The sequence below is a fragment of the Mustela lutreola genome, chromosome 7 (genome assembly GCF_030435805.1).
Source record: "Mustela lutreola isolate mMusLut2 chromosome 7, mMusLut2.pri, whole genome shotgun sequence".
NCBI lineage: Eukaryota > Metazoa > Chordata > Mammalia > Carnivora > Mustelidae > Mustela > Mustela lutreola.
The window spans coordinates 92,473,313-92,490,126 of record NC_081296.1 but is presented as its reverse complement, the minus strand read 5'-3'; the positions used below and the strand labels follow the sequence as shown (position 1 = coordinate 92,490,126).

General features: G+C 39.7%; 1 protein-coding gene across 2 annotated transcripts in view; it reads left to right on the top strand.

The window, feature by feature from the left end:
- SLC25A21 (solute carrier family 25 member 21) overlaps positions 1 to 16,814 on the top strand; it is a 510,014-nt gene that overhangs the window by 447,257 nt on the left and 45,943 nt on the right. For both annotated transcript variants that reach the window (XM_059181944.1, XM_059181945.1), the window contains one exon: positions 10,416 to 10,482. In XM_059181944.1, coding sequence (XP_059037927.1) covers positions 10,416 to 10,482 — 67 coding nt within the window. The remainder of the gene's footprint in view (positions 1 to 10,415; positions 10,483 to 16,814) is intronic.

The following is a 16,814-nucleotide window of genomic DNA, read 5'->3' as shown; positions in this document are numbered from 1 at the left end:
GCCCCATATGGGGCTCCATGCTCAGCAGGAGGCCTGCTTCTCCCTCTCCCACTCCCCATGCTTGTGTACCCTCTCACTCTCTGTTGAATAAATACATAAATTCTTTAAAAAAGAGAAAAGAATATCTTTTTTTTTTAAGATAAGTTTATAATTTGTTACCTACAAAATGCTCTGGTCCAAGGCTTTTATTCATTAGGGTTGAGATAGTTGTTGAGTTGCATTTAACTCCAATACCACTAGGGGGCAACTCAAGAAATTAATTTTGGAGCCTACTGTACTAACTGGCAGCCATGATGAGTTAATGAATTTCTAAATGAGACTTTACACTTTGGGAGTAGCCTGCGCACTGCATTTAGTGCACAACATCTTTGGCCTCAAACGTGTATAAATTGATTGTAGCAGAATTCCACAACAGGGTGTGAATTCCTAAGGTAGTGGGTCATACACTTAGGTAAGGTTCTGTTTGTGAAGGACATCTCTGAATGCTGAGGCTTTCTGCCCCAGATGTGGTCATACATAGCCCTACCAGGTCAAGCTGTTAAATTGGTCTCCTTATTACAACAATATACCAACTCATTTTCATAAGCACTTGTAGAGAGAGCTGACATACCAAAAAACAAAAACAAAAACCTCTATTCTGGCAATAGTGCTTTGGAATTCATTTGCTCACCTTTTGTGCCAGTGGTTTTTCATGCTGGGTAAACAGCTAATGCATGGTTGAGCCAGAATTCAAACCCAAGGAGTATGTCTCCAGAGCCCACACTCCTGCCCACTATATCATATTGCTTTACTGACAGGTAGCCTTGGATTAATGCTAAAAGCCAGAGGGCAGTGATAAAGAACAGGAGTGGCCATTGCCAAACAATTTATAACCTGGATTAAATATGGTAATCATGTGCATAATCCATACTCTATTCAGTTAAAAATATACAAGTCATTCAGACTATTCATATGGGTCATGCCTGGGTCATGTCTGTGTACATGGATCTATATACATACTTGTATATATGTACAAGTGTATATGCATAAGTATATACAGTTCTCATTTGAATATAGTTGTAGTCAACATATGTTATCTGATACGTTATAGTCAACATATATTATTATGTGCTAAGCACATAATGTAAGATGAAAAGCAACATCTTAGTCAAGTGTTGGGGGCAACTACAATATCAAGATTTTATCTACCATCTCAGAGAAGACTTCTTGGACAAAATTAAGGTATTAATTGGTAGGGGGACAGTGGGACTGCGATATCAACATTTGACCCTAGAAACACATGTTTAGCCTCGTGCTTGGAACAGAGTATGTTGAATGAATGAGTGAGTGAATAAATGAATGATAGTTATTTCACGAATGGGAAGAGCAGAAATTAGAAAGAGAAGAGGTTAAAAAAAAATGGGGATTCATGAGAAGATGGGGTAAGTAGGATGAAGCAAGGAATCCCTTCAACGGGCCATGTGTAGCAGAGAGCTGGCTGGTGAAGAACTTTTGACTCCCCGATCGGGACTTCTTTCCTGGCTTTCGGTCTCTCTCCAAGAAATAGTGTTGCTTCAGTTGGTTTCGGGGTTTTGTCTGTTCATTCATTTGTTTGTTTTTTAAGTTCACTTCCTCCTACTTGCCATCTACATGAGTGAAAGACTGCCCTTAAATGATTCTTCTTTCCTAGTGGAAACGTGTTTATCTTTATAAGCAAGACAATCCACTGTCACTGAATATTAATACACTTCTTGTACAGTCACTCCTAAGTAGTTGTCTTCACTTAGAGATTAATGGAACAATTAACACCACACTGTGCCCATATTATTTACTTCGGTCACTTCCCAAATATCTTTTTTGCTTTCGCTTTCCTTAGCATTTTCCATCAGGGTTCTGGTTCTTATATCATGCTAATGCCTTCCCTGGGCTGAGCTGTGCAACATGTTTAGTGCATCGAGCACCCAGCCAACTTTCCAGGGAATCGAGCCATAGACCTACCTCCTAAATGATACTGACAGCTAAACTAATTTTTCTGTGTCTTAGAAAATCAAAGTTGTAGTTTACTTTAGACATAGTAACAAAGTTTAATTGACATGCTAGAATCCCACTAAAAGTTCAGTGAAAAACGGGTGTTCAGGAGAACTTTAAAGAATCCCTGCGTACAGCATATAATGAAAGTGGCATGGTTTGGGCTAACAAGTATATCCAAGGACCATGTGCAGAAACTTAGTTCAATTAATTCCCTGTAATGAAAAATAATAGCTATATTGTTTGTGCCTGAAGACCTGATAGGAGTTGAAGAAGGAAAAACTTGTGTGAGGCTTGTGTCACAACGTTAGCTGAAACTTTTGTTGGGTTGCACTTCCTTGAATTTCAGTGGCTGGTTTTAAAAGCCGATTCAGTGTCACTTGGTCTTTTTAAGCTGTTTTTCCTCTCCTTTGAAGGATGCCTAGTTTTCCCCCTCTCCTTTGCTTAAATGGAAATGGCCCCAAGATGCATGCAATTTTGTGAACTTCAGATTGTAGATTCTACGTAATTCAAATTACAGAGCCATGAAACCACTCTTTCATTTGGATTCCGTGAACCACTGAGACTTGTGGGGTAGAAATGAAGTCAGAATAATGCCCTAAAGGTGTAGTGTCAAGGCCAGAACTCTGCCCTGGGGTACCACGACTGATGGAGCAGTAGAAGCCTTGCACTCATAAGCCAGGGTTGAGCGCCGCCCTCATTGTTTTAATAACAGAGCTACGGCATGTGGGTAAGAAACTTGGACTTGACAATAGCAGAAGAAAGAGGATATTGTATGCCTTCAATCAGCTTTGTATTAGGAGATCCTTAAAGGGAAAATTATGTAAAAAAAAGAAGGAGGAAGAAAACAAACTAGCAGGATCCCCATTTCAATATAATTTGGAGAAAATGACTGATTTGGGTTGGTCATGTTGCCAGAGCAGATGACTCAAGGCTTCCAAACAAGAAATGGAAATCAGGAGGATGCCTGAAGCCTGAAAGAAGAACAAATTGTGACGATATGATTGACTGTAAGGCTTCAAAATCAACTGTACCAAAGATGAGCTTGGATCATTGCCCAGAACAGAAATGAATGGTGATGTTCATTTAGGTTCTGACTGTTGAAACAAAATAAAAATGTAGTAATTGTGCTCTGTTAGGTACACAGACGTGTTAATGCTTTCCAATTTCCCCAACTGGGGATCTGGTGTCACTTTCCCTGTCGTTCCTATTTCATGCTTCAACGGTGAGTATTATTGCTGCTCTGAACACTTATTGAATGCCAGGTTTTTGGCAAAGAACTGGGATCCAGGTGAAAGCATCCTTCTCAGGCTGCGTGGGAGTGTGCTGCAGGTGGCTTTGAAAATGCCCTTAAAACTTGGAAATCATTTCTTTAATTGGCCTTTTCAGGCTTGGATGATGTGCACCTTGATCCTGGTATTTGGTGTTATCGTTGCTGGACCTCAGTTATGAGTCTCAGCAGTTTGGCCCCAAAGCTCTTCATCTCCGACAACCAGGAAAAGCCTCAGTTTCCATTGGCAGCAGAGTTGGCTAGAAGACATTTTATTTATGGTTTTCTTATACTCATTTTCACAGTAATCTATCAGTTGAGTTTTCTGACGACCTTTCTGATAGACAACAGGGCTTAACTCCCTCCTAAGGATGGTTTAGAAGGAGCTACATCCTTCCCTTTCTCCTTGGGGGCCACAAAGAAAAGATTCCATGTTGTTTTTCCTAACATCGAAATCCTGCTTACTAGCCCAGTGACTTCGGAAATTTCCCAGCCTGCCCGAAGGAGGAGTCCAACTGCACGGTACAAATGACTTCCAAACAAACATTTTCTACATACTAAATTGGGGAAAAAAACAGCAAGACAAACAAGGGGGTGACTCAGAAGGAAGAAAGGAGGGGCAGACAGAATATGCGATTTTTCCACTCCGTTTTGGTTTCTTTACCTGAGTCAAATTTTGAGAATGTTAAGCCCTGTCCTGTCTACCCGCTATTTACCACAAAATCTTCAAGTTTCAGTAGCTGACTGAAAGCCAGTAACTTTTATTCAGTCATCCAAATGGACTAAAGATGTTGTCAGGTGTACAAGATGTTTAATTAAGGATCTGTCTAGTTTCTTTGGGCGTCTAAAGTTTGGACCTTGAACAAGGTAACCTAAAATTAGACCCTACTAATGAGAGACAGCAGGAAGGCTTCTTCAAGGGTTCGACTTGCCGTAAGTGAACCACCAAGAAGAGACACAAACTGAAACTCAAAGGAAATTCCACGTCTCCTTCCTTCATACAATCAGCATCTTTTCATTGATTGGTCTGTGACCTTGGAGCCACCCAATACGTTAAAATAGTTTCACACTTTAAAAATGGGGGTGGGGGGAAATGAGGGGTAAAATTATTTTGTGGGGTTTGGCACAAGTCTGTATTTTAAATAAGCTATGTATGAGCTGTGTCTTTGAGCGAAGGACATGTGCAATGCAGTTTTGATCTTCATTTTATAGATGAACATAAGTAATACAAGGCCTGTTTTGATTATACAATGAAAAACAAATGTGACCCAATATTGTAATATTCTGTATCTACTTATGTTTCTGAATCACAACTCTCATTAGTATATGAACCACCATTAATGGCTTTGGATACCTGGAACCCCATCCTGATATTTGCTTTGAGCTATTCCATGTGTGGTATGGGGTTCTCTCATAGGTAATCATCCTAATAGGACAGGAATTGAATGTGTGATGGGCTCCTGAAAGAAATAATCTAAAAGCATTTCTCAAAATGGTTTTCACAGTCTGCTTCTAAATGCTTTGCTTAACATTCAACAACTCCCTTCATTGTAATTGTGATGGAAGATTTCTCATTTAAGGCTTTTTCAGAATTGGGGGTGTTAAAGGCTATTTGCTAATGAAGATCAAAACTACATTGGGGCGCGTGGGTGGCTCAGTTGTTAAGCATCTGCCTTCGGCTCAGGTCATGATCCCAGGGTCCTAGGAAAGAACCCCTCATTGGGCTCCCTGATCAGCAGGAAGCCTGCTTTCCCTCTCCCACTCCCCCTGCTCTCGTGTGCTCCTGCTCTCGCCGCTTCTCTGTCAAATAAGTAAATAAAATCTTTAAAAAAGAAAAAAAAAGCTACATGTGCATGTTCTTCTCAAGTTCTTTTAGCTAGAGGTTAACAGAAGACATAGTTGAAAGCAACTGAGATAGTAAAGATGTATTTTTAATTTCACCTAACCAGAAATCTGGAGGCAAGATTGCTAGGATTGACTAATTCAACAGCCCAATAATGTCATTGAGATCCAGGTCCTTCCCATCTTTGTGCTGGCCTTCTTTGGTTTGTGGGTATTGATATCTCATTTGATTCCAGTATTCAGGCATTTCATGCAGATAGCACAACAACTAGCAAAAAAGGACTTTTCCTTCCACCTGCCTGTTTTCCTTAGACTGGAAATTGGGGTCTTCCAACATGTATTCCCCCTCTTCCCACCACTGGTCTCATGGGCTAGGTTTGGATCATGTGTCCATGCATGGGACAGGATTCACCATCAAGGGAATGGGACCACCATGATTGGCTTGAAGAATGCTGCTTCACCTCTGGACTAGAGAAGGGGTTTTTTCCCTACGTATGGGGCATGGTGACTACCTGCATCCCAAAGAACAAAAAGGGATGTCTGTTGGGTGAGCAGCCAGCAGTGCTCCCCACTGGCTTTAATAACAGTTTTTCCTTTAATATATAGTATTAATATTTCAGTGCTTTATCATATTACTGAAGTATTATCTTTCTCCCACACTGACAGTATTATCCTGGTATTTTTAAGGACAAAATATCCTGGGGGGAAAAACATTTATCTTTGAGCCCACTTTTTTTTTTTCTCATTCTGATACAATTAGAAAATACTTAAGAACCCAAAATCTTTCACAAAAAATGATCTTGTTCATCTCAGCCCTGATCAATCGGTTACTTTAAAATAGAACTGAATGGAAATGGGACTACGAAACTGAATTTTGATTGCCATTTCTGACTTTTCCTAAAATAAGAAGTAATAAGACAATTTTGTAACATAAAATAACTTTTCAAAAGTGTTTATGGAAATAAATTTATTTCAAGAAAAATTGCAATAGAGCATAGCCCAGCGGTCAAAGACATGGATCGTGAGGACAACGGAACTTGATTTGAGTCATTGTCCCTTGTTTAGCAGTGATGTGACAGTAGGTCTCACCTGCAAAATGAAGAAAATAATCATGCCTTCTTCCAAGATTGTTGTGAAAGTTGAAGGAGATTAAAATATGTCCATATGCCTACATACATTTATTCTTAACAGAGTAGCTAGTACGTTGTAAGCTTTCGACAAGTTGTGACAATTTTTACTTAAACCAATATCAACAAAAGTCCATAAACACCCAAGTTAACATTTTCTTACATAGAATAATTAAAATCAAATTGGCAACTTTTAGAAGTAACAATCTTGAGAAACAAGCTGTGAGGGCTGCCATATAGGTCATACCACCTTGTTATGGGAGGTCTTGCATTGGTTCTTGTGTCTCTTCCAAAGAGTTCTCCAGTTGGCTTGTTGTTGGTCAAAACTTAAAGCCAGAATCATGGCCTTACTGCCTTTTCAGGGAAAACAACTGCTCTTAATGCCTCATACACTTTAGAATTCTTTTCCATTCATCTAGGGAGTAGACCGGATGTGTCAGTCTGCTTCTTGAGAAGTAAGCAGGATAAAGCATGTTGATATGGGTGTCACAAATCTCTTAACTTCTCTAGTTATTGTCCTCCTAAGCCATATGCTCTGTATTTCAAGCCAAAGCTACATGAAGGCAGAAAAATTTGGCAAGAGAGAACAGTGCATGTGGGTATAAACATTAGTTCTCTAGTAGAAAAAAAGTATTTCCTTCATAAAACGCTACAATTCCTTTTTGTTTTTATGAAACTGTAGGTCATACTTCACCTTCAGAAAGCCTCCAGTAATAATCTAATCAAGTCAGAAAAGTAGCTAGTCAGCTTGCGCCCTTCCCCACCACATTCTTTTTCTCTAATTCTGCGTGTGACTCTTCTGATTGACCCAAATGCCGATCTTCACTGACAAAAAGCCTCTTCGTGGGAGAGGGCATGGCACGGAGGTCCTTTGGCATGCATTTTGACTGTAGGGACCATGAAACTTACTTTCTGGATCCAGGACCTTGGGTTGTTAAGTAATAAACCAAACTCAGAATTATTTAGGTTAAAAAAAAAAAAGGAATTTATTCTAAATGATACTCAGTATCTCAAAGAACAAAAAGCAAAGGGAAATGCCAATATTCAAGAAGGGTTGAGATGTAACTAAGTATAAAAAATTGCTGACAGCAGGGTCATACACCCAGTACGAGAAATGCTTTTTTCCATCTTGCTTTTGTGTTTCCCTGGATGGTATCTTCCTTTTTTATTTTTATTTTTTTTTTAAATCACTACAGGCTAACCTTCTCCAAATAACAGAAAAAGTGACTGTCACTTACATGCTAGCTTTCTGTCTTATAGCTTGAACCACACAGAGCAAGACTTGACCTTTTCAGTTCTAACTCTCAAATCCTGGAGAAAAACTCTGCTAGGTCTAGCTTGGATTAGATTAACTGAGGCAAAGAGACAGAATACCATTTGGATCCCTTTGGTCAGTTGCCCAATCAACCAACTGCCTACAAGGAGTATCATATTGTACTCACGTGCTGTCACCAGTGTTTTTAAAAAATTGGGTGGGGCAGTTCTCAACAGAAGAAGTGCTGGCCTAACTCTTCTGTAGATGTCCACTATTGCAAAGATATACTGTGGAAACAATGCAAGGAAGTAGATCTAGCTTCCCATTTTCCAGCAAAGCCTGCCTATGGTCCTTGAGAATTTCCCATTAAAGCTGTTCATTCACTGTTAGAAAGTTCAGGATGGTGGGATGGCTGGAGGCAGTGGCAGGGAGTTGGGGAGGGTGGTGATTACACATGAAAGGAACCAAGCCGAGAGAAGGGAAGGAGAGCACATCAAGGAAGCATCGCCAACTTGAAGCAGAGGGCTCTGGACCTCCCCGCTCTTTTCAGATTAAATCCTTATGGTTCTCCCAGCTGCCTCGCTTCCCTCCTGCCTTACACCTCTTTTTAATATTTTCTCCCATCATTTTTAAAATGAAGACCTTCTGCGTTACTTAAAAGATTTCTGTCCTCCTCCAGAGAAGCAGTGCTCTACTTCAGGCAAAAGTTTGAAGTTAAGATTTTGTCTCTTCAGGAGAGCACTTTCCCATATCCTCCTGATACATTTCTCAGAACAACAGAATCTGAGGGTTGGAGTAGACCGATCTTGAGGCCATTAAGTTCATCCATTGCCGTATATATCCCATCTCTGATATCCATGACAAGTGGCCATCTATACTGCTTGACCATGTTCCAGGAAGGAGAACTCATCATTTTTTAGGACAGCCCATTCTATCTGTAGATGGTTCTATTAGGAGTACTTCCTTATGTTAAGCTCCTACAAGACCAATAATGTGTCTTTTTTTTGTTGCTTCCACCTGTTGGTCCTAGTTCTACCACCTGGAAATGAACAGAGAAGTCGAAGCTCTTTCCTACATGTTCATCTTTCAAGAGATTGATCACATCCATCGTGTTTCTCCCTGTGATTGTTCTCCAGGCTGAGCGACTGTTCTTCCTCTAACTGTTCTCTGCTGTATGAGATTTCAAGTACCTCTGTTATTAACAGGGACACTCTGTTCTAGAAGCTTTAGTTATTTAAATGTTCTTCTTAACATTTTCCCCCAAAACCAGACATAATCTTCCAGATAAGGAAAAATCAGCACAGAAAGAACAGAACTAATAAATCTTTCATTATAAATATAGAACTTCTATTCAGATAATCACATTTATCTTCTGGGAAGACCAAGCCTATGCTTAGTCACTCTTGTGCTGAAAATTATGTAATGATTAATTTATAATGAAATTTAAATGATAAAGAGTGGTGGTATTTGAATTTTATAAGTGAATTTCAGGCATTAGTAGTTGAAATTGGAATGGAAAAGAGGAGCATGAATTCCCATAATTCTTCAAATCATATGTCTGCTAGCACTATCCATTAAGTCAAAAATACTAGGTAGAGTAAGCCCATCTCAGGGGATCATTTGATTCCTCTCTTCCCTTTTGCAAAATCCATATGCTTAACAAAGTCTGTGTCCTGGTTACATAGCCACACACAGAGAAGCCCCTGGGGTAAGCACACTAATGCACACTCAGCCCTCAAGGAGCTAACAATTTAGAAGCTATAAAACAAGACCTTTGCTTCCTTAACTGAAGTGTGCTTTGTACACCAATGAATCCAGGAAGAGCGAGAAATCACCATGTCGGACTGGGTGGCACAGTGAATTAGTATATGTAAATTCTCAACTTGTTCTAGAAGCAGAACCCAATTTAAGGAAGTTGGAGTGAAGTTTGAGAGGTCAATGGGAAAAGCTCCAGCCCCGTGTTAAGTGGACATCCTAAAATACAGACATGTTGTGTCCTGCCTTCTTCTGTAGTCACTTATGGGTTCATCAGGAAAACCAATGATCTCGGAAAATAATAAGGAATATTCTATTTATGTATTTCAGGTTTAAAATGAGTGCATGGCATATATTTTTTTCCAGGGTAGACAAATTTAAAATTTTGAATCTTAAAATCTAATATGAAATAAGTGGTGACATTTTATGAACCTTATCATAAGCATATGGCACTCATTCTCAGTTTTGTTTTTTGTTTTTGTTTTTGTTTCTAAAAACATTTGAGTATGTGACAAGTCCCTCAACATTGGCAGCAACAGTCGTCCCAGGCCTCGTAAGACTGCATATCAGCAAGGAAGCTTGACATGTCTTCTGTCAGCAGCATATGCCCCTGACCTTCTATCTCCATCAAGGAAGTTAAAAAAAATCATGACTAACTCAGGACAGAGGTGGTAGCCCAGTTTCCATAGTCATGGAGCTTGTTAGTTCCTTTGTGTTAGCAAAGCTGGAATTGAGGATTTGTGCCCCTTGTTAGCTCAGAAAGTTCCAGTCTAGTAGGCTTAGGTATAACCCTAACCTCATTTGTTTACAAGGGAAGAAGTACAAAACCGTGGACCACCTACCACACAACTGAGGGAAAAAATTCAAGATCCCTCAAAGTGAGAAATGTCAAGTTCATTCTTAAGGTACAACTCATTGTTGTGTTTAGCAACAGGGGATTCCAGTCTCTGGTGCCATTTATTCTTCTGAATTTCATAGAGCTGATAAGTATAGAATTCATAATCTCTGCATGTTAGAGTTAAAACAAAGGAAGACTTCATGATTGGTGTGCTACATTGAGTAACTGGGAATACTGTAAGATTAGTTGCTTTATCCATGACAAAGGCAGAATTACCTATTTCCTGATTCCTTTACATGAAATCTTTTATTTCTCCAATAGATTGTTTGGTTTCTACAAGGGGATTCTGCCACCAATCTTGGCTGAAACACCAAAAAGAGCAGTGAAGGTAAGCATTGCATACCTTTCCACCAAGTGAAAACAGACATCCCGCAACAAACGTTGCGGGATGTTCATGTGAATTAAAGATAAAATAGTAAAAAATTGAATGTGAAAATTATAACATGACTATTACAATTATTAGGGCAGATCACTCTCTCACATATTGGTTTATGGATTTTTTTTTTTTTCTGGATAAAGGCGCTTCCTTCTGATAAGGAAATTATACAAAAAGTATGGTGGTAAATGAAATTCATGTAATTGAACCACAGCAGCCACAAAATAACGTGCTCCTTTTTCTCAAAGCAATTCATCAGTTTTCCTTGGGAGCAAGAATTATTAAGAAGAAAGTGAGAGGACAGGAGGGAAGCGTGGTAGAAAAACCCTTTTCCCTAAATCAGTTCCATTTTGTGAACACAACGAACTAATACACTGTATTTCTTTGTGTATGATTCTCATATAACACATTTATTTGGCACACTAACTTCATTTCCTTCCCTGCCCCTCCACCCAGGGCTCTTCTGTTAAAATTCTCTATTCTGGTTTTTACAAAATTATTACTTCCACTATGCTGATTTCCATTCTTTAACCACATAACTATGGGAGTTTATGTACTGCTTGCTGGTTCAGTATCTGGATAGGAACACAGAGATCTGGCAGGACCTCCGGGGAAGAAAGAGCTAAATCTGATTACTCTTTTCTATGTTTTCTTGGACAGAAGTCCTGATCACAGTGACTCTGGCTGGCAGTGCCCCCTACCCTCACCACTTGACTTCACCAAATATGGCTTTGTCTTTTCCATAAGAAGGATGACATACACTTAGGCCAAAAGACTTCCTTTCCAACTAATGACGTAAAGCTTTTTTCAGATATATTACTCAATTTGTATTCCCAATATTCCTGAAAGGCAAAATGGGACAATTTCTACACTTTTGCTCAGTAAATTAAGAGGTTAACTAAGTTGATATTTGTGATAAAGAAAACGAACATGAACAGACAACCATACTTTTACATTATGTCAAATAATAATTTAATAGAATTTAAGTTAGGTCTAGAATTTAGAACACAAAGTTTTAGGGGCGCCTGGGTGACAGTGGGTTAAAGCCTCTGCCTTCAGCTCAGGTCATGATCTCAGGGTCCTGGGATTGAGCCCCACATCAGGCTCCCTGCTCAGCAGGGAGTCTGCTTCCCCCACCCCCACCTCTCTGCCTACCTCTCTGCCTATTTGAGATCTCTGTCTGTCAAATAAATAAGTAAAATCTTAAAAAAAAAAAAAGAACACAAAGCTTTAAAACATACTTTCTCTATAAATTCATCCCCTTTGTTGCCATAGTTTTTGTGATTTTATATTATTACTTCAATACAAATTTCATTAGAAGGATCTGAATCGCAGTAGAGAATCTGGAAAAAGTTCACCAAAGTACACAAGAGAGCTGAATTGAATTATGAAATGGCTTCACTTGATAAAAGATTGCCCAAGTAAACAAACAGAGCAGAGTTCCTTTTCAAAAGGAAAGTCACTTTGTCTCCATGGAATAATATATTCATTTGTTCAGTGTTTTTACATGGATAAATAGAGTCAGTTGTAATTAAAGTTTTTCCCGGAGTATTTTTCCTTAATACTACACATTGGAGACGATTTCATTTAAATTTGAAGAGGATTAAAGTTTATCAGTGTTGAACAGTCTTTTATGTAAGGGAAAAAAAAAAAGTTGAGCTTTACAAAACTGAGTTAGTCTCTACTTAAGAAAAAAAGCAATGCTCGCTGCCAGAGCAATGGTTAACAGATGAACTTTTGGGCAACTGGATATGGTGTATGTGTCCCAGACATCTTGTTTCAAGTTGATTTTACCTTAAAATTATTGAGACATATGGTAAGTGCCTTGGCTTTTTAAGTCCAACTTGGAGTTAAGTATATCTTTGCCAGATGGATAGCACTACTTTTTCTATACAATTTATAAAAATATTCATTTTATAGATATTTATCTTGGAATTTGTGAGGAAGGCGATCATTGGATTGTAACAATACCTTACGTCATAAAGTGCTTCATTGTATGGCATCAAAGTTTACTTCAGAAGAAGTATTCAGAGACCATATATACATGCATATATAAATAGACACACACATACATACATATACATGAATAAATGTGAATATGTGTGTGTGTGTGTGTGTATTCATTGGGACTGACACTTCGATTACAATCATTATTATAATCAGAAACAGACAATGTGAAGTTTTTCTGCACTTTAGTCTTCAAAACAAGATCATTAAAGTAAGACTCATCAATGCTAGATAAATGAAACTTCCCCCTTCACAGATTAAGACAGAATTAGTATTGCAGTTAGCAAAAGGAAATAAAGACCTCAGAAAAGGGACCAACTGATCTTTCAGATGTGGGAGGCACCATGTTCCAGTTTCTAGAATCTGGTCTTGAGATTCATAGGTCCAGAAATACCATTTTTCCATGGACAGACTCTCAAGGACCATCTGATGCTAACCAGACCCACAACAGAGTAGGAACTGTGAAGGCTATTTGTTTGTCACGATCCCTACACCTGTCGTGGTGTCTACACCTACTAGATGCTCAATCAGTGTTCGATATACAAATGAAACAGAGAGAAACAGAAAGAAAGTGTATTGATTTATCACAGGAGACAGTCCTATCCTATTCCCCCAAATTCCCACATCTACTCTTCAGTTTTTGGAAGACCAAGACTTCCATTTCCAGCCAAGATAGAGTAACAGAGAGCAGATTTACTCTCCTGCCTGAAACAGCAACAAAAATGAACAAAATACATGAAACCACAGTTTTCAGGACACTGGACATCAGACAAGGAAGGGCAGGGACGGGAAACAAGTGAGATGAGCTTTATGATTTGCCCCCAGATGACTGCCTGGAGAGGTTTTTCCAGACCCCAGGCATGCCGGGGAGATGTAAGCAGAACCCGCTCTACCCCCTGGGTTGAGATGGAGCTGACAGGCTGGAGAGGGCAAGGCAGCTAGAGTTCACAAGACAGAGGTATCAGAAAAGAGAAAACTGCACAGAGAGCTCCTAAGCTCTTCAGAGGGACCCCATAAATATTCAGCGGAGAACTGCCGAGTGCATGCATGTGAAGAAACTAGCAAAACCTGCAAAAGAGCTGTCCAGAGCATTTGGGGGAACAGGGCATGGCAAGCCCACAGGGCCAGGAATAGTCCCTGCTCCCACCAGTGGAACTGGAGGGCCTCATCATGCATAGGGCATTGACAGGAGTCTGCAGAAAGGGTCTGCCTTGGTAGTGGGGAATAATTAGCCCTAGTCTGAGTGCTGCTTAGGTAGTTAAAAGCAAGACCCAAGTGGACCATACCATTTCCATGTAATTTAACTGCATCCCAGAACAGAACACCTGGGAGGTCACCTTAGTCATCGGATTGCTAAGTGAGCATGAATGGAAGCAAAGGGGAAAACGGTGGAGGACTGTGTCTCCCAGGCAAACTGTACTGACCTCCCCTGCCCAGCCACAGCCCGACACTTCTCTGGAGACCACACGGCAGCCACTTCTCCTAGGTGAGACTACCAGTTTCTAGATTCTAGTAGATAGGTTATATATGACATGATTCATTTGGGTTCTAGATTTTTTATTCAGGATTCCCAAAACCTTAATTGAATATGAATGTTTTTAAAACTCTATAGTCACATATCAGTAAGACTTTGGGGAGGCAACCTGATTACATGTTGACCCTCCCAATTTTATCCTTAGAATGTAATCTTGTATCTTATATGATAGGGTACTTATATCACATCTCTGCATTGGTCACGTTGTGGCTGAGGAACTACTGAGAAATACCATGAAAGACATGAAGGAGTAGTGCTGTATAGAGAGGAAATAAAATAACAGCTCATCTACTTAAGAATATAGTTCTGGGATAATGTCTTCTAAGCATTGAACATGAGAGACATTCAGTAAATATTTGTTGAATGAATGAATGAATGTTTTACCGCATCCTCACACTGGAAGAGAACAAGGTAGTGAGGGCTTTTGTGAGGTCCATCCATCCCAGAACTTCCCTGAACCCAGTGTTTCCAAATGTAGGTCATAACTTATGAGTCATAAAATCAATTTAGTGGGTCACTAGATGTAATGGGTCATGACCAGAATTTTTTTTCACAAGACAGAATAGAAACATACTGCCTTACACATAGTGAGGGAGGAAACTGTTTTACAGCAATGTTTTGCTTCCGTTATAAATAAACATAAGGGGACACTGCATTCGTGCATGCATACATGAGTGCATGTGTATGTGTGTTACGTGAACACTTTTTACGTAGATTGTGCTCAAAAAGGTTTGAAACCTTCTGCCTTGAGGGACTCTGGGCCTCCAAGGTCAGGGAAGGCAAGAAGACCTCAGCAGCAAGAAAACTGTAGGGCAGAGAATCGCACACTGTTAACAGTCACGGCTCAGTGGTGAGCAAGCGTATGTTGTGGTTAAGAGCATACTCAGGCTTTGCCGTCAGTCCTTCCACTCACTAACTGCAGGATATGTATCTACAAAATGAGAGTCATGGTTGTACTATGATTGTACTATAACCTGATGCTTATAAGCGGAATGGTGTTGTATGGATTTAGTGCAGTCGCACAAGCAAAGATCTTAGCATGTTTTCTGGACCACAGCAAGCTACCGTGGAGGGATACGAGTAACTGTGGTTCCTCTATTAGCCAAAGTGAAGAAAGAGAATGAAAACTAAGGTTTCCTGAAAGTCCTATCTGTGTCGGGCATGTCAAAAAAATCTTACTTAAATTCCATTATTGAAGGTATATTTTAGAAGGTTAAGTTTTGTGTTGTTGAGGGCTAGAAATGTCAGAAGCCTTGCCCATGCTTTCACAACTAAGTAGCATAACCAGGATTCAGTCCTGGGACTGCTCCTATCGAAACCCCAGCAAGGAAATTATCAAAGGATACTGAGGACAGTGACCATAAAAACGAAGAGAAAAGCTTATCTGTCAAGCTTAAGACAATAACACTTTTCCTTCTATGGTTAATGGTTTCACCAAAACAGTGGTAGCTGCTGGTGCTGGTTTTTTTTTAATACCAGGAAAGTTACAGGGTTGACACCACCCGCTAGAACATTTGATCAAAGAGGCAGGGGTTTCTCTATCTTTACTTTTGCAGGAGGCATCCAATAAATATTTGTTGAATGAGTAAATGAATGAATCCCTGATCTAGAAAAGCTTATAACTGTAGTTGAGTTAAAGAAGGATGGCACAAATTTATTCCTGGGTCTCTAAAAGAATCAAAATCTCTGTGGTGATAGAATGGCTTTGGGGCTGTCCAAAGACTCACAGAGCCGTGTCTACCTAGAACTACTTCTTTCTAACAACAGAGTATTATTTGATCTCCACATCTGCTTTTTTTCGTCCCATCTTATTGGGTTATAAAGTAATAGAATAGAAGACATTCGAGACCATAAAGTACCTATGCCTTTTCTGGGGTCTTAAAAATCGGGCCCTCGCAGGACCTAAGAATGTGCCTTATCAGCACTATTAGCAGCTTCTACTAACAGAGCTCCCAGGAGCAAAACATCATGATCAAGCAGAGTTGTTTCCCAAAATACAGCGTACAGAAAGAGAGAAGAGAAATGTAGTGGGGGCACATTACATGACGTCTGACGAGATTTGCCTTCATAGAAATTTATTTGCAGAGAAAATTATATGAAATGTTAACCTCATGAAAGGAACCTACAAAATCTCCCTCATCAGATATTAAAGGAAGGAGCAAACAACTCTCTTCATGAAGGGAAAAAGGTTGAAGACACTCTTGCTTTTAAATCAGGGCGGACTGGATGACCTCATTGGGTCCTTCTCTGTATTACCATGGCGCTTTCATTATCAGTGAGTGTTCGGAAACCGTGAAACAATAGAGATACACAAGAAAGAGCATATGCGCATGTTCAAGACGAGAACGGGGTGTGGGTTAGAAAACTGGGCATTCACTGGGAAAGCTGTTCACAGAGAAAACATAGGAGACCAGAGATTTTGGGTCTCTCTGCCTATAATTTTGAATCACTGCCATAAAAAAGAAGTCTATTGATGTCTGGGGAAACTAAAAATGGTCATGGTAAATGGAAGCTGTATGGTTCATTTACTGCCATAAAGGATTCCTTCCATCAGCTCTTCTGTAGGCTATTATAGTTGCATTGGAAAATGCGAATGTTGAAGTAGGGTCCGCCAGCAGCTACCCGAGACCAGATTCAAAACTGTGCCTGATGGTTTATCATCTTTCTAAAATGCTGGTTAGTATCATGATTTACTAAAGACATTTGACTGAATTAAAGGGTTTGTTGCAGGAAATGGTTATAA